The sequence below is a fragment of the Scyliorhinus torazame genome, chromosome 12 (genome assembly GCF_047496885.1).
Source record: "Scyliorhinus torazame isolate Kashiwa2021f chromosome 12, sScyTor2.1, whole genome shotgun sequence".
Taxonomy (NCBI): Eukaryota; Metazoa; Chordata; class Chondrichthyes; order Carcharhiniformes; family Scyliorhinidae; genus Scyliorhinus; species Scyliorhinus torazame.
Genome location: NC_092718.1, coordinates 29,330,742 through 29,356,828, shown reverse-complemented (window position 1 = coordinate 29,356,828; position 26,087 = coordinate 29,330,742). Strand labels below are relative to the sequence as shown.

Sequence of the window (26,087 nt, the reverse complement as noted above, 5' to 3'; positions counted from 1 at the left end):
TGCAGGTTGCCCTCCAGATTACATTCCTCCAGAGATGTTCAGTTTCCACAGCAAGTCCGGGTATATGTTGTATGGAATGATGTTCAAACCACATAATCTACAGCCTAGAAAAAAATATCCCACTCTGCTCTACACGTACGGGGGCCCTCAGGTAGGGTTATTTCTATTTCCCCTAAACTCCATTTTGTGTTTCTTTTTCTCCACCCTTTCTGTGTGTCCAACACCACACCCACAACACCTGAACACCCAGGCAAGCAGCTGGTGGTCTGCTCTGCCTCTGCTGGGGCAGAATGTGTGTTCAAGGGTAATTCACTGTTTGGTTTCCCTATTGTGATGTCTTTGGGATATTCACTATTCACAACGCCCAATGCTGCTGTAGCTCATGTATTTGCTTTGTTTGGCCCTTGTCCCGTACTGTAACCAATCACTATTTGTCAATGTCGATTATTCTCTTTGTCTACTGTGTACTTCCCTTGGCTGCAGGAAAATATTTTTCACTGTACGCCGGTAAATGTGACAATAAATCAATCAATGACTTCCGGTTGTGGCTATGCCGAGGTAGGTCGCACGTTCGGCAGCTCCCGCCGGGAACGGACTTTTGGGCTCTTCAGAGGGGCCCCAACGGCAATTGGTCGACGGCTCCCAGTGTGGGAAGGTGACAGCAAGGTTCCCCCGGCACTATATGGATTGGACCAGGAGTGGAGCGGTTAAGAAAGTGATCCTGGGGCAGCGGAAAGTGCGAGGGAGGAAAAGCAAGATGGCGGCGGGTGGAGACCAAGCAGCGTGGGCGCAGTGGTCGCAGGAGCAGCAGGAGTTCCTTAAACGCTGCTTTGTGGAGCTGAAGACAGAAATGCTGGCGCCAATGAAGGCGGCGATTGAGAAGCTTGTGGAGACCCAGAAGGCCCAAGGGGCGGCGATCCGGGAGATGCGGCAAAAAGCCTCGGAGAACGAGGATGAGATCTTGGGCCTGGCGGTGAAGGTGGAGGCACACGAGGCGCTGCACAAGAGGTGGGCGGAAAAATTTGAGGACCTGAAGAATAGGTCGAGGAGGAAGAATCTTCGGATTCTGGGTCTCCCTGAAGGAGTGGAGGGGCCCGATGCCGGGGCATATGTGAGCACGATGCTCAATTCGCTGATGGGCGCGGGAGCTTTCCCGAGGCCCCTGGAGCTAGATGGGGCTCATCGGGTCCTGGCAAGGAGACCCAAAGCCAACAAGCCGCCAAGGGCTGTAGTGGTGAGGTTCCACCGCTTTATGGACAGAGAGTGTGTCCTGAGATGGGCCAAAAAAGAACGGAGCAGCAGGTGGGAGAACACGGAGATCCAAATGTACCAGGACTGGAGTGCGGAGGTGGCTAAGAAGAGGGCTGGTTTTAACCGGGCTAAGGCGGTTCTCCATCGGGAGGGGGTGAAGTTTGGGATGCTGTATCCAGCACGATTGTGGGTCACGTTCCAAGATCGGCACCACTATTTTGAAACGCCTGATGAGGCATGGAACTTTATCCAGTCTGAAAAGTTGGACTCAATCTGAGGGTTTGTCGTGGGGGGATGTTTACTGTGTTTACTGCGTTTGGGGAATGTTCTTTTTGTTTTGGTGCTGGGTGGGGATGGGTGAATGGATTTGATGTGGGGGCTGTGGGAGAGTGTGGGCGTCGGTGTTGGAGGGGCAAGGCCCCGCGGAGGAAGAGGGGGGGGTGGAGGCCCAGGGATGGGGAGTTGGGGTAAGGCCGCAAAAAGGAGCTGCGCCAGAGGGGGTGGGGCCATCTCAGACGGAAAGCGCGGGCTTTTTCCCGCGCTAGGGAAGGATGGGGGCGGGGCCGGGGGGGGAAGTGCGGTGCTGGAGAGGAGCGCACACTGACTGCCAAGGGGTGGGGGGATTCTCACACTGGGGGGTCGATGGAATGGCGCGAGAGGCCGGGGTCAGCAGGACTCAGCTGACTTACGGGAGTGACATGGGGGGAGCAAAATGGCTAGATGAGGATCTAGCGGAGGCGGGGGGGGTGGTGCTGTGTTGCTGCTGCATTGGCCAAAGGGGAGCTGGAAGTAGGAGAGGTAGTCGGGGCGGGGGTCCGCCGCCTGGGGGACTGGAGTGTGCGGGAGGCGCGGGCATGTGGCTGGCCTAGAAAAGGAGATGGCTAGTCGGCGGGGGAGGGGGGTGGGCGCGCGAGTAGCCCCCTGATTCGGCTGATAACTTGGAATGTGAGGGGCCTGAATGGGCCGGTCAAGAGGGTCTGGGTGTTCGCGCACTTAAAGGGACTGAAGGCAGATGTGGTTATGGTCCAGTATACATGTCTGAAGGTGGCAGATCAGGTTAGGCTGAGAAAGGGATGGGTAGGGCAGGTCTTTCATTCAGGGTTGGATGCGAAGAACCGAGGGGTTGAAATACTGGTGGGGAAGCGGGTGTCGTTTGAGGCAATGAATATTGTAGTGGATAATGGAGGTCGATATGTGATGGTGAGTGGTAGGTTGCAGGGGGTGTGGGTGGTACTGGTGAATGTATATGCCCCGAATTGGGATGATGCCGGATTTATGAAACGCATGCTGGGTCTGATTCCGGATCTGGAGGTAGGAAGCTTGATGATGATGGGGGGGGGGGGGGGGGGGGGGGGAGGAGGAGGAGGAGGAGGAGGAGGAGGAGGAGAGAGAGAGACTTCAACACGGTGCTGGACCCAGAACTGGACCGTTCTAGGTCCAGGACGGGTAAGAGGTCGGCTGCGGCCAAGGTGCTCAGGGGGTTTATGGACCAGATGGGGGGGGGGGGTGGATCCATGGAGGTTTGCCAGGCCGCAGGTCAGGGAATTTTCCTTTTTTTCCACGCCCATAGAGCCTACTCCCGGATAGATAGGGCGCTAATCCCGAAAGTGGAGGGAACGGAATATCCGGCTATAGCCATCTCTGACCACGCCCCGCATTCGGTGGAGCTGGAGTTGGGGAGGAGAGGGACCAGCGCCCGCTGTGGCGCCTCGATGTGGGACTGTTGGCGGATGAGGGGGGGTGCGGGCAGGTGCGGGGGTGTATTGAAAGATACTTGTAGGCCAACGACAACGGGGAGGTGCAGGTGGGGGTAGGCTGGGAGGCGTTGAAGGCGGTGGTCAGGGGAGAGCTAATCTCCATTAGGGCCCACAGCGAGAAGAGAGAGAGGAGGGAGAGGGAGAGGCTGGTGGACAGGAGTTATGCAGAGGCCCCCGAGGAGGGGCTACTTAGGGAGCGACGGAACCTCCAGTCGGAATCCGACCTGGGACCACGGGGAAAGCAGAGGCACAGTGGAGGAAAGCGCAAGGGGCGGCGTATGAGTATGGGGAGAAGTTAAGTCGGATGCTGGCACATCAGCTTCGTAAGAGGGAGGCAGCGAGGGAGATTGGTGGAGTTAGGGAATACGGTGCGGAGTGCGGTGAGAATAAACGAGGTATTTAGCAACCTTTATGGGGATCTGTACAGGTCTGAGCCCCCAGCGGGGGAGGAGGGGATGTAACGATTCCTAGATCAGCTGAGGTTCCCGAGGGTGGAAGAGGAGCAGGTGGCTGGTTTGGGGGTGCCGATTGGGCTGGAGGAGCTGGTTAAAGGATTGGAGAACATGCAGGCGGAGAAGGCCCCGGGGCCGGATGGGTTCCCGGTTGAATTTTACAGGAAATACGTGGACCTGCTGGGCTCGTTGCTAGTGAGGACTTTTAATAAGGCGAGGGAAGAGGGGACCTTGCCCCCGACAATGTCCAGGGCGCTGATTTCTTTGATTTTGAAGCGGGACAAGGATCCATTGCAATGTGGGTCGTATAGACCGATCTCGCTCCTCAATGTTGACGCTAAGTTGCTGGCGAAGGTGCTGGCTACGAGAATTGAGGACTGTGTCCTGGGGGTGATTCATGAGAACCAGACGGGATTTGTGAAGGGTAGGCAGCTAAATACTAATGTGCGGAGGCTCCTCAATGTGGTTATGATGCCCTAGCGGAGGTAGTGGCAGCTGTGGACGCGGAGAAGGCCTTTGATCGGGTGGAGTGGGAGTATCTTTGGGAAGTGTTGCGGAGGTTTGGGTTCGGGGAGGGGTTCATCAGTTGGGTCAGGCTGCTAAAAAGAACCCCGTGGCGAGTGTGGCTACGAACCGGCGGAGGTCGGAGTACTTTCGGCTGTACCAGGGGACGAGGCAGGGGTGCCCCTTATCCCCCTTGTTGTTTGCACTGGCAATTGAGCCGCTGGCCATGGCACTGAGGGAGTCCAGGAAATGGAAGGGATTGGTTTGGGGGGGGAGAGGAACACCGGGTGTCGTTGTATGCTGATGACCTGTTTTGTATGTTGCGGATCCAGTGATGGGGATGGCGGAGGTCATGCGGTTCCTCAGGGAGTTTGGGGACTTTTCGGGGTATAAACTCAACGTAGGGAAGAGTGAGCTCTTTGTGGTGCATTCAAGGGACCAGCGAAGGGGGATAGACGAGCTACCGCTGAAGAGGGCGGAAAGGAGCTTTCGGTACCTTTGGATCCAAGTAGCTAGGAGTTGGGGGGCCCTGCACAAGCTCAATTGATGCGGTTGGTGGAGCAGATGGAGGTGGATTTTAAAAGATGGGATATGCTGCCACTCACTAGCGGGCAGGGTGCAGTCGATCAAAATGACGGTCCTTCCGAGGTTTCTCTTTGTGTTCCAGTGCCTTCCCATTTTGATCCCCAAGGCCTTTTTCAAACGGGTATGCAGGAGCATCATGGGATTTGTGTGGGCGAATAAGACCCCGAGAGTGAAGAGTGTGTTTCTGGAGCTTAGCAGGGACAGGGGGGGGCTGGCGCTGCTGAATTTATGTGACTATTATTGGGCAGCCAATGTGGCGATGGTCCGTAAATGGGTAATGAAGGGAGAGGGGGTGGCGTGGAAGAGGCTGGAGATGGCATCCTGTGTGGGCACGAGCCTGAGGGCGCTGGTGACGGCACCGCTGCCGCTCTTGCCGACAAGGCACCACGAGTCCGGTGGTGGCGGTGACGCTGAAGGTCTGGGGGCAGTGGAGGTGACACAGGGGTGAGGTGAGAGCCTCGGTTTGGTCCCCGATTCGGGAGAACCATCGGTTTGTCCCGGGAAGGATGGATGGGGGGTTTCGGAGCTGGCATCGGGCAGGGATTAGAAGAATGGGGGACCTGTTCATCGATGGGACGTTTGCGAGCTTAGGGGCGCTGGAGGAGAAGTTTCTGCTACCCCCCAGGAAACGTTTTCAGGTACATGCAAGTGTGGGTGTTTGTGAGGCGGCAGGTGAGGGAATTCCCGCTGCTTCCGGCACGTAGGATTCAGAACAGGGTGATTTCGGGTGTATGGGTTGGAGAAGGCAAGGTTTCGGCAATTTATCAGGTGCTGCAGGAAGGGGAGGAGGCCTCAGTGGAGGAGTTAAAGGGCAATTGGGAGGAGAAAGATGAGGGTCTGTGGGCTGATGTCCTGAGTAGGTTTAATTTTTTTTGGGGTGGCGTTTGGGTTAAGGTGGGGGGGTTTCCCTATTTGTGTTTTTTTACTGTTATATGGGGGGGTTATTGTATATGTGGGAAGTCCAATGTATAATTTTTGCTTGTTGGGTTCTTGTTTCTTTTTTTCTTGTTGGGGAGGCTAGTGCCTCTATATCATTCTTATACTTCGAGCGGCCTGAATTGTACACAGTGCCCGAAGTGTGGACCAATCTTGGTTTGATACAAGTAGCGTAACATCTCGACTGTTCGATTCTATCTGTTAAGCTCTGGTGCTTGGTTTTTTCCTTTTATTACATTTCTTCACTACTTTAGCCAATTGTCTATTTGTTGTACCTCCAGACCCCTTTGTTGTGATTCTTATTTTCCAAGAAATATGTGTGACCCCCCCTTTATTTTTCTTACCAAGATGTAATATCTCTCAATTCTTCTCAAGTTCCCTACCCAAGGGCAGGCCCTTGCCAACTATTCACCAAGCCACAGTAAAGTGATGTGCTTTGTTTATTTACTGTGAGTAGGGCGAGGAGGTAGGCCCTGTGTCTCCCTCAGATGGAGCGCGGATGGAGCCCCGTGCTGTTGGTGTTAATCTGATCCATGCACTAACCATCGTCTAGCCAACTTGACCTGTGCTGGAATTCACTTGACAGTTTGTTAGGTTATTGAGTGAGTTAATGAGCTAATCCATTACCTGTTGAGATTTGTGGGATAGTCCCTCATGTGCTACATCTTCCATTCCAATTGCTTATCTATTGATTAGTTACTTCCTTTAATGTTGTACGCCTTCATTCCTGTGATTCCTTTCACTATTTTTGTGTTTATTTTGCCAATTGCTGTCCCTTTAAATCAATCTAAGAGCAATGGTGCAGCTTTCTATTATCAGATGAGTTAGAAATAACCCTCTTTAAAAGATTTCAGATGGATATTTCTTGGGGGTCAAATGTCACTGTTTGAAGTGCATCTTTATTGGCTTTTAATGGTCCGTCAACCTCATGCAGTGTCCACTCTAGGGCTTCAGATCGTATAAATCTTTCGGCTTTTACTAAAACATTTCTGCACCAAAGCTGGACCATCTGGTCCTCAGCTGCACAGCAATTGGCTGCAGGATCAGAGAGGAGATCAGAATGTAGCCACGGACGACTTTTTGCTAATTTCCTCTCCTTCCGTGTGAGAAAGTGATGGTTCCTGCTCAGGACTATGATGATGTTGAGATCACCAAGCAGTGAATGGAAGATCAGGTGGCAAAAGCCGTCTAATTATAGCCTTTAATTATAGTTTGTTTCACAGAATGGCTACAGCACATGAGGCCATTCAACCCATTATGTCTGTGCTAACTCTGAAGGAGCAAGTCACCTAATGCCACCCCACCACCACACACACTCCCTGTAGCCCTGTACATTCTTTCTTTTCAGATGATGATTCAATTCCCTCTTGAATGCCTCATTGAATCTGCCTCCACCACACTCTCTGGCAGTGCATTGACTTCATGAAAAGGCTATTCCTCATGTTGTCATTACTTCTTCTTCCAGTTACTCTGAATCTGTGCCCTCGCGTTCTCACTGCACCTACCAGTAGGAACAGTTTTGTCCTACCTACTCTCTCCAGATCCCTCAAGATTGTGAATGTATCTATCACATCTCCTCTCAACCTTCTCCCCGCGGAAACAAGTCTCAGCTTCTCCAATCTTTCTGTGTAACTGGAGTTCCTCAAACCCGGAACCATCCTCCTGAATCTTTTCTGCACTCTCCCTAATACCGTAACATTGAAAAGAAATATAGTTTTGCCTTATTACTTACTCCCAAGTAAAAGTAATTTGGGTTTAAAGTTGTTCAACATGTGATGCAATAGACAAAACTCTTATTCTTTTTACCCCACAGGTACAGTTAGTAAACAATCGCTTTAAGGGAGTAAAGTACCTGCGCTTGAACACACTGGCAGAACTTGGTTATGTTGTGGTTGTCATCGATTCCAGGGGATCCTGCCACAGAGGCCTTAAATTTGAAGGTGCCTTGAAATACAAGATGGTAGGTGGAATGCCTTATCCTTTGGCTTCATCAATGCAGTCCTTTTAACATGAGCCTGGAATAGCTTAATGAACAACTTGACGGGTAACACAGGAGAATATCAACTGGATTGCTATGTAACGGGTTCTTTGCTAAATTCTTGATCTTGGGTACAGAGCTGTGGGGGTAAGCTGAGCATCTTAAGGTTAAAGGGCGTGCCATTGGTGGGATGCTCTCGCATACCTCCTGTCAGCAAGCATCAGCAGAGGCCTTGAAGCAAGGGTGCCGTTAGCCTCATGAGGTCCTTGTACAATGGTTCGGTTTGGGCACTGACATTTTAGTGGACAGTGATACTAAATACTTATCAGTGCCTGATCCACGTGTGTGCAGTCATGAAAAGGCACATCTGCAATAGGAAATGTAAAGATAGTTTTAGAAATCGGTGAGCAATTGAGAGCATAAAAGTAATGGCAATAAAAGATTATAAACATCTTGGGTGGAATTCTCTCCTCCCCCCCCCCCCCCACGCCGGGTGAGAGAATAGCCCAGGCGCCGCGCGAGTCCCAACGCCCACACGCAATTCTCCCCCACCCACCCCCAAACCGGCGCGGCGCGAATCACGGCTGGCCGCTGGGAGAATCGCTGCTTGCCGTTGTTAATGGGTGAGCGCCGATTCTCCGGCCCGAATGGCCTGACCAACACGACAGGTTCCCGCCGGCGCCATCCACACCTGGTCGCTGCCGGTGGGAACAGCGCGGGAACGCTGGGGGGGCGAGGGGGTTCTTGCACCGGGGGGGGGCTCAAAAGGGATCTGGCCCGCGATGGGTGCCCACCAATTGGCGGGCCGGCCTCTCTGAAGGACAACCTTCCGCTGCCCCGCAAGATCCATTGGACATCTTCTTGCGGGGCAGCCGCGGGGAGGACGGCAACCGTGCATGCGCAGGTGACGTCATTTACGTGGCGCCGGTCGCATCATTTACGCAGCGCCGCTTTTACGCGGTGCCAAGGCCCGGCGTGCGTAAATGACGCGGCGTCACTCCTAGCCCCCCGGGGGCGGGAGAATAGGGGGCTGGGAATGGCCTCCGACGCCGGAATGAAACACTCCGGTTTTCACTCCGGCGTTGGGACTTAGTCTCCCGATGGGAGAATTGCGCTCCTTGAAACACAAGTCTTATTTTCATTCATGAACCGTATGCCATTTCAGAAACTAGCTTTGCGTGCTTTACTTGACACGAGGCACCCTATATATTTGAGTGGTCAAGTGGTACAGTTTGTACGGACTAAATTTCATCTTTTACCTTGCCCACAACTAGGGGATCATGGCTCACCTTGGTGACAAGACGGGCACCTAGGTTGAAGCTGCATCACTGACTGACTCCCGCATTCTTCCACATTCACTGACACGCGCTCATTCTAACACTTCTGCTCACTCAAACGATCCGTCACTCAGTCACTCCCTCAGTAATTCAACCCCCTCATACTCACCCTCACCTTTTTACTCTCAAACATATTCTCACTGGACTTCCCATTCAGTCATTCACCCTTACTGATTCACAACTCCACTTCCTCACACTCAGTAACTCATCCCTTTCATTTGCTCTTTACACTCATCACTCTCACTAAATCTCATATTTGATCACTCTCAAGCTCACCCACTCACTCATTCTCTTGCACTTTTGTCACTCAGTAACTCAATCCCTTTACCTAAAGATCCCGGTGCCTCTTAAACAGATGTGCTCTATACATTTTATCAATTTTCAATCTGAATACAATTTGGGCTTCCAAAAAGTGTAATTGGATTTCTTAAGTCTGGTCTAAACTGAATATCTTTTTGACAAACTGTACTTGTACTCCATATGGTGTGGTGTAATTTTATATTAAACACACAGTGTTTTAGTGGTTCACAGAGCGCACTTGACGGGGGCGAGGTTGAGTAGGTTCTTTGGGGTAGAGGACAGATGTGGAAGGTGCTCAGGGAGCCCGGCGAACCACGTCCATATGTTTTGGTCATGCCCGGCACTGATGGGGTCCTGGAGAGGAGTGGCGGGAGCAATATCTCAGGTGGTGAAAGTCCGGGTCAAGCCAAGCTGGGGGCTAGCAATATTTGGAGTAGTGGACGAACCGGGAGTGCAGGAGGTGAAAGAGGCCGGCATTCTGGCCTTTGCGTCCCTAGTAGCCCGGCGAAGGATCTTGCTAATGTGAAAGGAGGCGAAGCTCCCCAGCCCGGAGGCCTGGATAAATGATATGGCTGGGTTCATAAAGCTGGAGAGGATTAAGTTTGCCTTGAGAGGGTCTACGCAGGGGTTCTACAGGCGGTGGCAACTGTTCCTAGACTATCTCGCAGCAGCAGCAACCCTGGGGGAGGGGGGGGGGGGGGGGGGGACGTCTTGGGAAGGGAGGGGGGGGGGGGAATAGGGGATTGCTTGGGGGGGATGGATGAGCAGGAGATAACATGAAGGGTGGGGGAAACTGGCACGTGTGGGAGAGAGCCAGTGTATAAAATATGCAATTTTGCCATGTATATATCTTGCTCAGTGCGATTCCGTGTTATTTTGTTACGGGGGTGGGGGTGGGGGGGTGGCGGGGGGGGGGGGGGGGTGGCGGGGGGGTGGGGGGGGGTGGCGCGGGGGGGTTATTGTTAGTAAGGGGAAAAAATTGTGTTGTTGAAAAACTTTAATAACTATACATTTTTTAAAAACACAGTGTTTTAACATTCTAATTAGTGAATTTCTCACGCAGGGTCAGGTCGAAATTGAAGACCAGGTGGAAGGACTACAGTATTTGGCCGCCAAGTACAGCTTTGTTGACATGGAACGTATTGCAATTCATGGTTGGTCATATGGAGGTTATCTGTCCCTCATGGGGCTAGTGAGGAGACCAGAAATATTTAAGGTTTGTACATTACCCATTCTCATCTACACAGCTCGATCAATAGGAATATTAGCTAAGTGACTGGATATGCCCGTTAATGGTGAGGATATCCACTGATCACCTGACGTTGTAATGTGTGAATGGAATGCCTGCATCTAAGATACAAAAAGTTAAAAAAAGATTGTTCTTTTTTCCATTTTATATAAATTGACTGGTGTGTGACGTTTCTACAGCTATTAAATCTGAACTCATTGTTCATAGCTACATTCTTCAGATTGGCTACCACGTGGACCAATCATATGTGACATATCTATTGGTTGATGGCTTGCCGTTGACTTCTCGCAATTCACGGCACAAAAGGAAGCCATTCAGCCCATCATCGTGCCTGTGCCAGCCTTTTGGTGAACTATTCCAAAACCAATCCTACTGTCTATTCTCTGTTCCCATAGCTCTATAGCTTCCCTTGTCTTACAGATTTATCCACTTTTCATGTAAACAATACCGTGACCTCAGCCTCAACTAATCTCTGTGACAAAGGTCAGAGAATTCCCTGGATAAAAACATTTCTCCGAACCTTCCTCCGCGCCCTCATGACAAGTTAATTTGATCAGCCTCACCTCCGTCTGCCAACCCGAGGAAATATTATTTCCCTATTCACGTGATCAAAACTTCTGAGAATCTTAAAATAACTTAATTCAGTTCATGGTGGCATACTAAAAAAGGACACTGATCCAGAGGAGGAGTTATAGGAGGGCTGGTCAGAAGCTTGGTCAGTGAGGTAGATTTTAAGAATGATTTTAAAGGTGGAAAGGACAGGTGGCTTTTAGCAAGGAAACTGAAGAACGTGGGGCCCAGGCAGCTAAAGTCATGGTCTCCAGTGCTGGGTGAACGCAGGAGAGGGTGCACAAGACCCCTGGTTTGGAGGTGAGTTTGGAAGTAGAAGGGGCTTTAAGAGCTCACAGAGATGGGCAAGTTGAGGTCGATGAAGGCGTTAAATATAAAGATATGAGTTTTAAATTTGACTATTTGGGCATTGAACATAAGTCAGCAAAATACATGGGTGAGTCAGAATTAGTGTGAAATTAAATACAGGAAGCAGAGTTGTTAAACTGATGTTTATGAAGGGTACCCACGCTGCTGGCCTCGCTCTGCACGATGAACCAGCTGTCTAGCCAACTGAGCTAAACCGATCAGGCTGAGGTTATTCATGAAGGCTCCGCCTTCTCGATTCTCAATTTTGCCTCTTGCTTGAGGTACGGTGATCCGCAGGTTAAATCACCACCAGTCAGCTCTCCCTCTCAAAGGGGATGACCTATGGTCATCTGGAACTATGGAAACTTTATCTTTACCTATGAAGGGTAGAAAATTTAAGTCCAACCAGGAGAACCTGAAATGAAAAAATGAAAATCGCTTATTGTCACAAGTTTTCGTCTCACACTCAGAAGGACAGCTCGCAAGATAAATCAAATAAAGCATGGGAGACAGCCATTCCCTGGTTCATTCCCCATGGCTATGCCTTGACCATTCAGAGTCGGTCTTCCAGGTTTGAATTTGAAACGAAAGCTTGGCAGTTAACTGTTCTCCATCACAACGTCTCTATTAATCCGGATTGGAATTGGTGACAAGGGTGTGGAGTTTGCACCAAGGATCAAAGATGATGGCAACGCTCTTCCCCAATTTGTTCTGGAGGAAAACTAGATAGTGGTCAAAACATTTTGATCTATTTTCATGTGCTCTGGGCCTTTCTGATTATCTTGCCAAGGGTGTACTTTGAAGCTTGCAAATTGTAACCTTGTTTTTTGTGCAGGTAGCCATAGCTGGAGCCCCTGTAACATTGTGGATCTTCTATGATACCGGATACACGGAACGCTACATGGGTCTCCCAGATAAAAATGAGAGTGGCTACGATATTGGATCAGCAGCGATGCAAGTTGACCGATTTCCTCTTGAGTAAGTTCCACTACTTTACTTAACCAACCCAAAGTCCATTCAAAATTCAAATTGTCTTTAATTTGGTTGTCTATCATAAGTGTTGGACAATCAAATATTATCTATGGACACTTGGCATTCAGCGCCTTAAAGATCCTTTGGCAACTGTAAACCTTAAAATTTATAAATTGCATTTTGTGGAAAGAAGTGTCTTATTATCTTGGCATAAGCGTCTAGCTAGAGTTGAGTGGAGCAGTTTTAAGTGAGTTTAGCAACTTTAGACAAATAAAATCCTGTGTCCTGGTAACCGGGGAAGTCTGTATGCTATATAATAAATATATAAAAAGCAGAAAATGCTGGAAAAGCTCAGCAGGTCTGGAAGAATCTGGAGAGAGAAACAGTTAATGTTTCAAGTCCGCATGAATCTTCTTGATGCAGACCGGAAACGTTAACTCTGTTCCTCTCTCCACAGACGCTGCAGTTTCTGCTTTTTTATTTCAGATTTTCAACATCCGCAGTATTTTGCTTTTGTTTGAATCTCATCCTAAAAATAATTAATAATTTGTAGTACCACTGTTACTTGGGTCAGCAAGACAGTGAATTAAATTGAAGTCTAACTTTTCAACCGAGAAGTTTGTTATTTCATTTGAGTAAGATGATTCAAACTGGATAATTCATGTCCTCAACTAAACTTTTTTTTAAAAATATATACATTTATTAAAGTTTTTTAACACAATTTTTCTCCCTTACAAACAATAACCCCCCCCGTAACAAAAGAAAACGAGAAATCGCGCAGAGCAAGATATATACATGGCAAAATGATATATTTACACAGCTTTGTACACTGGCCCTCACCCGTACGTGCCAGTTTCCCCAACCCTTCATGTTATCTCTTGCTCATCCACCCTCCCAGGCAGTCCCCCCCCTCCCAGGACGTCCCCCCGTGCCCCCCCCCCCCCCCCCCCCCCCCAAGGTTGCTGCTGCTGCTGACCAACCTTCCTCTAACGCTCCGCGAGATAGTCTAGGAACGGTTGCCACCGCCTGTAAAGCCCCTGCGCAGACCCTCTCAAGGCGAACTTAATCCTCTCCAACTTTATGAACCCAGCCATATCATTTCTCCAGGCTGGGGGGCTTCGCCTCCTTCCACATTAGCAAGATCCTTCGCCGGGCTACTAGGGACGCAAAGTCCAGAATGTCGGCCTCTTTCGCCTCCTGCACTCCCGGTTCGTCCACTACTCCAAATATTGCTAGCCCCCAGCTTGGCTTGACCCGGACTTTCACCACCTGAGATATTGCTCCCGCCACTCCTCTTCAGAACCCCTCCAGTGCCGGGTATGACCAAAACATATGGACATGGTTCGCCGGGCTCCCTGAGCACCTTCCACATCTGTCCTCTACCCCAAAGAACCTACTCAACCTCGCCCCCGTCAAGTGCGCTCTGTGGATCACCTTAAATTGTATCAGGCTGAGCCTGGCACACGAGGAGGAGGAATTAACCCTACCTAGGGCATCAGCCCACAGACCTTCCTCGATCTCCTCCCCCAGCTCCTCCTCCCATTTACCCTTCAACTCTTCTACCAGCGCTTCCCCTTCTTCTTTCAACTCCTGGTGTATTTCCGACACCTTGCCCTCCCTGACCCATACACCCGAGGTCACCCTATCTTGAACGTCTTGTGCCGGGAGCAACGGGAATTCCCTCACCTGTCGCCTCACAAAAGCCCTCACCTGCATATATCTAAAGGCATTTCCCGGGGGTAACTCGAACTTCTCCAGTGCCCCTAGGCTCGCAAACGTCCCGTCGATGAACAGGTCCCCCATTCTTCCAATCCCTGCCCGATGCCAGCTCTGGAAACCCCCGTCCATCTTCCCCGGGACAAACCGGTGGTTACCCCTGATCGGGGATCACACCGATGCTCCCATTGCACCCCGGCGCCGTCTCCACTGGCCCCAGATCCTTAGCGTTGCCGCCACCACCGGGCTCGTGGTATACTTTGTCGGCGAGAGCGGCAGCGGTGCCGTCACCAACGCCCCCAGGCTCGTTCCTTTACAGGACGCCATCTCTATCCTCTTCCATGCCGCCCCCTCTCTCTCCATAACCCACTTGCGGATCATCGCCACATTTGCTGCCCAGTAGTAGCTCCCCAGGTTTGGCAGCGCCAACCCTCCTCGGTCCCTACTGCGTTCCAGGAACCCTCTCCTTACTCTCGGGGTCTTATTCACCCACACAAACCCCATAATACTCCTGCCTACTCTCTTAAAAAAGGCCTTAGTGATCACGATGGGAAGGCACTGAAACACAAACAGAAACCTCGGAAGGACCACCATTTTGACCGACTGCACTCTACCCGCCAGCGAGAGCGGTAACATGTCCCATCTTTTGAAATCCTCCTCCATTTGCTCCACCAACCTCGTCAGATTCAGTTTATGTAGGTCCCCCAACTCCTGGCTATCTGGATCCCCAGATACCGAAAGCTCCCCTCCGCCCTCCTCAGCGGTAGGTCCCCTATCCCTCTTTCTTGGTCCCCCGCCTGTAATACAAAGAGCTCACTCTTCCCTACATTGAGCTTATAGCCCGAAAACTCCCCAAACTCCCTTAGAGTCTGCATGACCTCCACCATCCCCTCCATTGGATCCGCCACGTACAGCAACAGGTCATCCGCATATAGCGACACCCGATGCTCTTCTCCCCCTCGGACCACCCCCTTCCATTTATTAGACTCCCTCAATGACATGGCCAAGGGTTCGATCGCCAATGCAAACAACAGGGGGGACAGGGGGCACCCCTGCCTCGTTCCTCGGTACAGCCGAAAGTACTCCGACCTCCGCCGGTTCGTCACTACGCTCGCCACCGGGGCGCTGTAAAGGAGCTTAACCCAGCTGATAAACCCTCCCCCGAACCCAAACCTGCGCAGCACCTCCCAGAGGTACTCCCACTCTACTCAGTCAAAGGTCTTCTCCGCGTCCATAGCTGCCACTATCTCCGCCTCTCCCTCCTCCGATGGCATCATTATCACGTTTAACAGCCGCCGCACATTGGTGTTTAGTTGCCTGCCCTTTACAAATCCCGTCTGGTCCTCGTGGATTACCCCCGGGACACAGTCCTCGATCCTCGTGGCCAGCACTTTTGCCAGCAACTTTGCATCCACATTGAGGAGCGAGATCGGCCTGTACGATCCACATTCCAGTGGGTCCTTGTCCCGCTTTGCTCAACTAAACTTAACCACTTCTGAGGAATTGGTGAGCTGTCTCTAAGCATCCTGCTCTATCTATGCCTGCACAATATTACAACTGCAGTTTAAATTTGACTTTGATGTTTCGGATAATAGAGTTAACAGTTTTTAAAAAGCAGCACATTAGTAGAGTTGGCATTTGCCTGCGGACTTGTGGCGCAGGCACGTTAGAGGAACATTGTTAGCCTTTGCAATAGGAATCTTTTTGTGAAGAACATTCTCGAGGACGGAAGGTGAGGACTATCATCAGCAAATAAAAGCAAATTACTGCGGATGCTGGAATCTGAAACGCAAGAGAAACAAATCTGAAACAGAAGCTTTGAAAAAGAGTCATCGGACCCGAAACGTTAGCTCTTTTCTCTCCCTACAGATGCTGCCAGACTTGCTGAGATTTTCCAGCATTTTCTCTTCCGTCTCTACTATCATCAGCAATAAGTTTTACAACATGACTCTTGAGAATTGCTGCTATCCTTAATGTGAATTGTGAAGGATAATGAACAGTGACCACATTTCCTTCTTTCTTTCCCACCTGTAGTCCCAATCGGCTGCTGCTCTTACATGGATTTCTCGATGAAAATGTTCACTTTTCTCATACTACTGTACTGCTTAGCTTCCTCGTTCGATCAGGGAGGCCGTACGACTTGCAGGTAATCTGTTACACCGCAAGTGAGCAAAATTGCTGTATCCGTTAGGTCAGTGTTTTTCAAACTTTTTTTCCGGGGACACATTTTTACCAACCGGCCAACCTTCGCGACCCACGCCGGCCGATCTTCGCGACCCACACTGGCCGACCTTCGCAGCCCACGCCGGCCGACCTGCTCGACCCACCGTTTTCTCTTACCTTGTTTGTTGCTGGCAAAAATGGAGGAAATGGTTTTGGGTCCCTTTGGCCCCAATGGTCCCTTTGACCCCCTGAACTTTACCAAAAAAGGCTCGGACCATATTTTTAAAAATGCGACCACACTGCGCATGCGTGCCCGATCATCGGTGCGCATGAGCATAGTTTTGTGCATGCACACCGATGATCGGGCACGCATACGCAGTGCGGCCAAATTTTTTTTATTTGTTCCTGGCCATTTTGAAGGCCGCTTGCAGCCGGCATTATTAAAAGCCGGCTGTTGCGTGCAGATCTGCGCCATCGGGAGCGCCGCGAAGGACGGCTCCGCGACCCTCCCAGGGGTCGCGCCCCTGAGTTTGACGATGCCTGAGTTAGGTCTTGTGTTTTCAAAGAATCGTAGATTGATCTGACATACACTCGCACACGTAGGACCGGTTACAATATCCTCCTTTGCTTGGAGCATTTGAGATTTGACACAGTAATTCCCCAGCAGCGGCACGGTGGCACAGTTAGCACTGCTGCCTCGCAGCGCCAAGGACCCAGGTTCAATTCCGGCCTCGGGTGACTGTCTGTGTGGATGAAGTGTGACGTTTTCCCTGTGTCTGCCAGGGTTTCCTCCAGGTGCTCCGGTTTCCTCCCACAGTCTATCGATGTGCAGGTTAGGTGGATTGGCCATGCTGAATTGCCCCATAGTGTCCAGGGATGAGCAGGTTAGGTTATGGGATAGGGTGGGCGGGTGAGTGGGGGAGTGCTCTGGGTAGAATGCTCTTTTGGAGAGTCGGTGCAGAGTTGATGGACCAAATGGCCTCCTCCTGCACTGTAAGGATTTTATGATGATAAGGGGTCAAGTGTTTAGGATTGGGATGAGGAGAAATCTCTTCACTCAGAGGGTTGTGAATCTTTAGAATTCTCTAATGCTCCAGCGTTAGGTATCGTTAAGGCTGAGATGGACAGATTTTTGATATCTCAGAATTAAGAGATATGAGGAGAGGGCGGGAGTTGAGGAATTGACGATCAGCCCTGATCATGTTGAATTGTGGAGCAGGATCAATGGGGCAGCTGGTCTATTCCTGCCCCTATTTCTTACGATCCAATCTGCTTCACTGACTGGACCCAATTATTATGGCAAACAACTTGATTCCAGGCTGCTGACTTACTGTTGAAAGAAATGACTGACTTTAACATTACAGAAACATTATGGGTTAATTCCAATTTAGGGCAAAACATGGAGAGAGAAACAAAAACAAGTTGTTCAGCTAGAAGAAATGTACTCAGGACAAAAAGAAATGGAAAATAGTACTAATAATTATCTGTGCAGCTGTAGAATAAGGATACTTGTATTTTTTTAAATGTATAAATTGATGTTTTTCAACTGTTCAAGGTGTATCCTCAGGAGCGGCATAGTATCCGTGTTCCAGAGTCCGGTGAACATTATGAACTGTATCTGCTCTACTATCTTCAGGAGAACCTGGCTTCCCAGATTGCTGCCATGAAGTAGAAGATATTTGTTCATTTTGAGACTTCCCATCTCAGCAAACAACTCAACGCAATAGATGGCAGAAGAGAGACACTGCTCCCATGCCTCACAATAGTGACCTGCTCTTCGCCATAAGTCACTACTATTAATTATCTCTTTTTTTCCATTAATAATCACCTCTCTGTTCTTTATCATACAAATAGCAGTGACGATTCTCACTCAATTTTACAACCATTGCCCTCATCTTACTTTCCCAATAGCATCCCTTTCTCCATTGCTCACCATCGACACATCTGTATCTCACGGCTAGTGCTCCCTAGCACCATCCCACAGTGGCAATGCTCACTCACATCTCTCCCGACCCCCGTCTCCAAAATTATAACGCACCACCTATAATCTCACTAATAGTGCCTGACAATCACTTTCTGCTGTTTGTACTGAGAATGTAAAATAAGACCCATGATCACGGAAACTTCACTTTCCAGGAGCATGTTACGGGCATTAAGGATGATTTCTTCTGAGGAATGTGTGAATGTCAGTAAATCTTGAAAAATGTAGCAATTTTCCTCCAATTCTATGTTGCTTGCTCTTTGATTCAACATGGCTATCTAGAACTCCACCGTCTTACTGATCTTCCTCCTGTGAGTTGATCAGCTTAGTGAGATTTACCCATTTGCTTCTGGCTGCCAGCCCTACAGTTCTGCTTTCCATCACCACAGCATCTGCTCCCAGCCTTGCCAGTGCTGTGATTCATTTGCTTAATTACCATAAAACAGCAATGACTGTACTTGCATGGATTGTAGAGTAAATGGAGATGATTGTGAAACATTTTTGAGCACTTTATGTAACAGTAATGTTTTGATTAATGTCTTAAACGGTATCATTTTTATTACTTTAAAAAACTGCATCTGGTCGTGGATTATTTATTTTCTTTCAGATACAAGTGAAAGAGTTATACCCACTGCCAAGCTTGTTTAGATTTTTCAGCATACAATCTGCAAAGAATTGTTTGTTTTCTGTGAGGTGAGGGCAATGTATAGAAGCGGGGTAGATTATATGTTCGTGGATTCAACAAGCAAGACATGAAGCAAGATGGAAGGAAGCTCGTGTGGAGCATAAACTCTGGCATAAATCTTTTGGGCTGAATAGTTTCTATGCTGTAAATACCAAGTACTGATAAATCAGTGTAAACATGTAAGTGTAGGATTGTGCCCTGATACTGAATCATTATTGGACAATACAAATTAATTGTTTCTCCGTAGCTGCCAGAGTGAACACAACACCATCTCATACTGGCAGTGCATTCAGTGAGGGAGAGATCCATTAGCGTAATGCCGCTTGATTGATGTTGAAAAACTCCACGTGGGCCGAGTGGGCAGCAGCTCTCAGTGCTACTGCCTCAAAGGGATCAATGCAAGTCTGTCTGTGTGAAGTTTGCACCTTTTCCCCGTGTCTGCGTGGGTTTCCTCCGGGTGTTTCGGTTTCCTCCCACAGTCCAAAGATGTGCAGGTTAGGTGGAATGGCCATGCTAAATTGCCCCTCAGTGTGCAGGCTAGGTGGAGTTGGGGGGAGAGGGCTCTTTCAGAGGGTCGGTGCACACTCAATGGGCCGAATGGCCTTCTGCACTGTAGGGATTCTATGATTCTACGTCTGTGCTAGCAGCACTGTGTAAGCAAATTTCTCCCCCAATGTCTTTTTGCCTACTTGTTTTCTGACTTGGTAAAAGAATCCTGTGCCTCTTTTCTGCTGATATCTGAGGTATTGAATGGGAGGGGGGGGGGGGGTTAATAGTTTTTGAGAGGTCTCTTCACTCCTCCCTGAAGGGTCTTTTATTGATGAGTTAAACCATATTGTTTTGGATTCAGAGTTCCAGGCTCTTACAGCCAGTTAATGACCTCCTCGGAAGCATGAGACAACTCAATCTTTAAAAAAAGGCGCAAGTTATTATTCTAGTCAGCCCACTAAACCGGTTTGACAAACTAATGGGGACATTTACAGATAATCAAATTTTTATTTTAAATATGGACTTTAACCTAAAAATTCTGCTGATGGTTTTTTCCATTATGAATATTGCAGTTGTGAGAATATTGAGGGTTGAATTGCTGTTGATGTGGCAATACATTTGTGGTAAATTGGATTCAGAAAAACCATATGCTCCTTTGGCCGCATTCTTTGCTCCACAAGTGGTTTCACTTTGTTTTAAGATAATTTGCTGCAGCTTTTCGAGACTTTGATTAATCTGTTGGAAGAACGAACTTTACCGTATATCCCTCTGAACGTGTTGTTGTACCAGTAAGTTGGCATGAATGAATACATTGTCAATGTGTGGAGGTGTTAGGTTCACACTGACAGATGGGGAGTAACCATGAATTTGTATTGTTCAATAATCAGGGCGCAATCCTGCACTGACATGGTTACACAGACATACCGGTATATACATACAGCACAAAAAAATGGCCATTCAGTCCCATCAGGTTCATGCCAGCATTTATACTCTGCACATGCCTCTTCCCACCAAGCTTCACACTCACATCCTTCTATTCCTTTCTCTCTCGTGTTTATCTAGCTTCCCTCAAATGCATCTGTGCTATTCCTTATGCTAGATTTCCACATTGTCACACTTACACAGGAGGACAAAGGTTAGAGGTGTGCTGGTGTGATTCAGTGTAGACCGAGTGCGAAGTAATATAAACAGGATAGGAGCTCACTGAAAACGCTTTTCGTCCATGCTTAATTCTTGTGCATTTAGCCTCTTGGGTCTATAAAGAAATAATCCACTCTTCCATAGAAATTGGAAAAATAATCAAATGAAAACATAAATCAGAATTTTTCAACATGGGGAATTATTGTTGAAGACATTGGTGAATCCTCGCTCTTTGCATTCAGTAAATGTCAGCAGGCAGTCACTGTCCATACAAATTCAGCGCTATTAGTTAAACCTGTGGATGAAGCAATCTACCATGAAGCTCTCCAACACTGCCACCAACAGCAAGCTCACCAGTTTCGTCACATTCCTTCAACTTTGGTTCCTTTCAAATCTTTGACTGTGAAATTGTTTTGGGACCAAGTTTGGATACGCAAAGTCAACACATTCTAGAGTTTCTGCAACCCAGTGAAACAGGAATTGTATTCTGCAGAGTTACACAATCAGTCCAAATGTATAAGCATACATGGCAAATTGTTGCTGTAAATATAACATGCATTTGAATGTTTGCATTGAGATCAGTAATGTTCAGCTTTGTTTAAGCATGATGGGGACGAGGGGTGAACCTTACCCCCAGTTTGGCCAATTTTTGACATGGGTCGCTTGTTTCTGCTTTCACTGAAAAGGGGAGAAATACCCAGACTGGGTTTTTTCCTTCCTGTAAATGAACAGACACAGTCGTAATGATAATTCATCAGTTTTGTACAGGAATCTAACCAAACTTGTGCGCGGAGCCTGAGGAGTCCAGGGCCTCGGGTGGCCCCTGTCTATATTGCACTGTTTATAACAATTTCAGATAACTTGCACCATAAATAAAAGAATTGGTCTGAAAATGCATCTCTGAAAGATCACGCTGAATAAATGGTTTTATGTTTATTGTGGCACTTCAGCCAGTTGTACTACACTTAATGTAAAAAGTTAATATTTTTTGGGGTTGAGTTTAGTGGATCGGGGGAGCAACATCTCATGTGACATCAGATGAACAACAGCTAGCGCTTAACAGCTATGTTTTTTCTGAAAGTTAGATGATGTTGTTTCCAGTAGTCATGTGTGCAAAAGACGGTGTCTATGGGGCTGTCCTATGAAAGTATCAGCAGTACTGATCGGGTAAAAAAAGACCCACAGAGACAAGTCTCATCACTTTCCGCTATTAATCAACAACGTTGACTGGAATGAAACTAGTCTTTGAAAATTTAATTTATATCTTTCAAACAGTACAATTCAAATAAATGCAAGCAGTGATTTTGTGAGTGATGAATATTCTTAAAAGAGGTCAGGTAAAGCTTAACCATGGGCGGCAGGGTGGCGCAGTTGTTAGCACTACTGTCCACAGCGCTGAGGACCCGGTTTCGATCCCGGCCCCGGGTCACTGTCTGTGTGGAGTTTGCACATTCTCCCCGTGTTTGCATAGGTTTCACCCCCACAGCCCAAAGGATGTGCAGGTTAGATGGATTGGCCACGCTAAATTGCCCCTTAATTGGAAAAAAATAATTGGGTACTCTAAAAAAAATGTTTATAAAGAGGTAAAGCTTAACCAGAAAACGTTGCATCATTCTCGCGATTCCTCAAGTAAAAATGGTCATCTCCATCAATTCTCAATTCGATTTTTGGGGGAAAAATGCTCCCTTCGCTTCTTTTGTCTTTAAATATAAAATGACACAACTAATGCGGGTGGGGTCCTGTGGCAGAATATGATCCAGTCTTGAATCCTTTGTTGGAAGTTATTAGTGATGTCGATAAATTGTTGGAAGTTATTAGTGATGTAGAGAAAAGCTAGTTTGGGTAAGCACTGGGCCTGGCAAGTTGGAGGACAAAGATTGACAGGAGACTTCATTCAGAAGTGTGAAAGAAATTTGCACCTTCATTGTCATTCATGTTAACCATATAATTACTTCTCGCGTAGGCAGTGGCGTAGTGGTCTTGTTGCTGGGCTAGTAATCCAGAAACCCAGGGTCATGCTCTGGCGACCCAGGTTTGAATCCCGCCACAGGAGATGGGAAATTGAAATTCAATTTTTTTTTAAAAATCTAATGATGACCATGAAACCATTGTTTTTATGACAATCAACAATGTTCATTGAATCCCTACAGCGCAAAAGGAGGCCATTCATCCCATTGAGTTTGCATCGACCCTCTGAAGGAGCACAATACCTAGGCCCACGTCTCCTGCCCTATCCCTGCAACTCATCATCCCACCTAACCTGCACACCTTTGACACTTGAGGGGCAAGAGTGGCCAATCCACCTAACCTGCACATCTTTGGACTGTGGGAGGAAACCAACATAGAAACGGGGAGAACATGCAAACTGCACACAGTCACCCATGGCCGGAATCGAACTGGGATCCCTGGCGCTGAGAGGCAGCAGTGCTAGCCACCATGCTGTCCCTGGTTTCATGTCATTATTAGACTTAATTCCAGGTTGAAAAGAAAAACCTGTGGTGTGGTGGGATTTGTACCCGGGCATTAACCGTCGTTTAGGAAAGGAAATCTTTCATCCTTAACTGGCATGGCCTATATGTGACTTAAAATCCACAGCAATGTTGTTGACTCTTAAATGCCATGGGGGGGGGGGGAGGGGGAGGGGGAGGGGGGAGCACAGTGGTTAGCACTGCTGCCTACGGCATTGAGGACCCGGATTTGAATCCCGGCTCTGGGTCACTGTCCGTCTGGAGTTTGCACATTCTCCCCGTGTCTGCATGGGTTTCACCCCCACAACCCAAAGATGTGCAGGGTAGGTGGATTGGCCATGCAAAATTGCCCCTTAATTGGAGAAAAAATTAATTGGGTACTCTAAATTTATTAAAGAAATGGGGAAAAAATGACATGGTGGGATGGGCAATAAATGCTGGTTAGATGGTAGATCCCATGAACGAATAAATAAAAAAACGATCTAACTAAGCATTTATAATTTAACATTCAGAACATAATAGCTCGAACCTGTGAAGTGTTCAAAAACACACCACCTCCTTGTCAGCAGGAAACTTAGTCCCCTGGTTGCACCACTGGAGATGAAAATCCTATTAAAATTAGTTGAAATGTTCTCCGGGCAGGAACTGGCCTCCGCATTGGAGAAAATAACATACTGGACTGAGCTGCCAAAGGTTTGAGGGTTCAGCTTCAAGACTGGATATGGCAGCTGAAGAGTTTTGCGTAGTGTTTCTACAGAACGAAATACAACAATCAACATACAACAAGACATTTATTCACAGGGAACATCAATACCGCGGCATCAAAATCTTAATATTCAATGCTAGGACAGTAGTCATCAATTGGTAGGCTATGAAGGCGTTTCCATTAAAGACATCATCACATTTGCCATCATTGGCAGAATAAAATGTATAAGTGTGCACTTGTCCGAAAAAAGTGTTAAACTCCACTTCTGTGGGAATAAAGATAAATGGACATCCTGCAGGAAGTATTCAACCAGTTGGTAAAGCTGAGCACCAGGTAAAAGTCTCAGGAAGTAGATTGTTATCTAACTACACAGTGCTGAGTTTTCCAGAAACTCGTGAGATTGAATGGCCTCCTGTCCACTAATTTACAGTTCAAATCCAGTTCACCATGAAGAGGTAATGCCCAGATAAATCACTTCAAATCAAAAGTAAACTCTAATGTACCACTTCTTAGTGATTGCACAAAGATCTTTCCTTGTTTACTATTGCTGGTATTGAATTGAAAGTACTATTCTCAGAAACTGGGAATAATAATAATGCATTGATAGTGGTTTGAATAATTGCCCCCTGTAAGACAAACCATAAAGAAAGGTTTGGGCAATTGGTTTAAGTGAAATGTTTCTCTGCAAGACTTTAACTTCATATTTTTAAATCAATTTCAGATTTAGGATTTAGATTTATTGATTTATTGTCACGTGTCCCAAGATACATGAAAAGTATTGTTCTGCGTACAGCACAGGCAGATCGCTCCATACATGAAAAACATAGGACATACAATAAATACACAATGTAAATACACGGACATCGGGTGAAGCATACACTTCTACAACAATAGAGAAGATACGTAGAGAGACCAGTTCAGTCCATAAGAGGGCCATTCAGGAGTCTGGTAACAGCGGGGAAGAAGCTGTTTTAGATCTGTTAGTGCGTGTTCTCAGACTTTTGTATGTTCTGCCGGATGGAAGGGAGAATAACCCAGGTGAGAGGGGTCTTTGATTATGCTACCTGCTTTCCTAAGGCAACGCGGGAGGTGCAGATGGAGTCAATGGATGGGAAGTGGGTTCGCATGATAGACTGGGCTCTGTTCACAACTCTAGTTTTTTACTGTCTTGGGCTGAGCAGTTGCCATACCACACTGATGCAACCAGATACGATATTTTATATGCCGCATCTGTAACAATTGGTAAGAGTCAATATATAAATGCCGACTTTCCTTAGTTTCCTGAGGAAGCATAGGCACTTGTGCTTCCTTGGTTATAGCGCGATGTGGGTGGGACCAGGACAGATTGTTGGTGATGTTTACACCGAAGAATTTGAAGCTGTCAACCATCTCCACCACGGCACCATTGATGCAGACAGGATGTGTACGACAATTTGCTTCCTGAAGTCGACCAGCTCCTTAGTTTTGCTGACATTGAAGGAGAGATTGTTGTCGCACCATGCCACTAGGTTCTCTATATCAGTGTTCTTCAAACTTTTCTTCCGGGGACCCATTTTTACCAACCGGCCAACTTTCAGGACCCAACCCGCCCGACCTTCGCGACTCACGCTGGCTGACCTTCGCTACCCACGCCGGCCGACCTGAGCGACCCACCATTTTTTCTTACCTTGTTTGCTGCTGTTTAGCACAGGGCTAAATCGCTGGCTTTGAAAGCAGGCCAGCAGCATGGTTCAATTCCCGTACCAGCCTCCCCGAACAGGCACCGGAATGTGGCGACTAGGGGCTTTTCACAGTAACTTCATTTGAAGCCTACTTGTGACAATAAGCGATTTTCATTTCATTTTCATTTTCAAATGGAGGAAATGGTTTTGGGTCCCTTTGGCCCTCATACACGCTCCTCCAAAGGAACCTGTTGGATGAAGGTGAAGCCTTCCGGTGTCGGAAAGTATGGCGTCTCCATCTGTCCAAAGTCCTGCATTTTTTTCCGTAAAATTTTATTAAATAAAATTTAATACCCCCTAACCCCCCGAACTTGTAAAAAAAAATGAATAAAATAAATGAAAAAAAATAATAAAAATAAAATAAATGAATAGAACCCCCCCCCCCGAACTTGTAAAACAAAAAGCTGCGACCGTTTAAAAATATAGCGGCCGCACTGCGCATGCGCGCCCGATCATCGACGCGCATGCGCAATGCGGCCAAATTTTTTTTCACATGTTCGCAGACATTTTAAAGGCCGCTTGCAGCCGGCGTTATTAAAAGCCGGCTGCTGCACGGGGATTTGCGCGATTGGGAGCGCCGCGAAGGACGGCTCCGCGACCACCCCGACACCCACCCACGACCCACCCGCGGGTCGCGCCCCCGAGTTTGAAGAACACTGCTCTATATCCCTCCTATACTCTGGCTAATCGTTGTTTGAGATCCGACCCACTACGGTCGTGTCATCAGCAAACGTGCAGATGGAGTTGGAGCCAAATTTTGCCACACAGCCGTGTGTGTA

General features: G+C 48.1%; 1 protein-coding gene across 3 annotated transcripts in view; it reads left to right on the top strand.

Annotated features, from left to right (window-relative positions):
* LOC140387470 (dipeptidyl peptidase 8-like) overlaps positions 1-21,310 on the top strand; it is a 64,791-nt gene extending 43,481 nt beyond the window's left edge. For all 3 annotated transcript variants that reach the window (XM_072470592.1, XM_072470590.1, XM_072470593.1), the window contains exons 15-20: positions 6-151; positions 7,299-7,445; positions 10,164-10,316; positions 12,103-12,245; positions 15,990-16,101; positions 17,674-21,310. In XM_072470592.1, the coding sequence (XP_072326693.1) occupies positions 6-151; positions 7,299-7,445; positions 10,164-10,316; positions 12,103-12,245; positions 15,990-16,101; positions 17,674-17,790 (818 nt within the window). In that variant the 3' untranslated portion in view covers positions 17,791-21,310. The remainder of the gene's footprint in view (positions 1-5; positions 152-7,298; positions 7,446-10,163; positions 10,317-12,102; positions 12,246-15,989; positions 16,102-17,673) is intronic.
* The last annotated feature ends 4,777 nt before the right edge of the window (positions 21,311-26,087 follow it).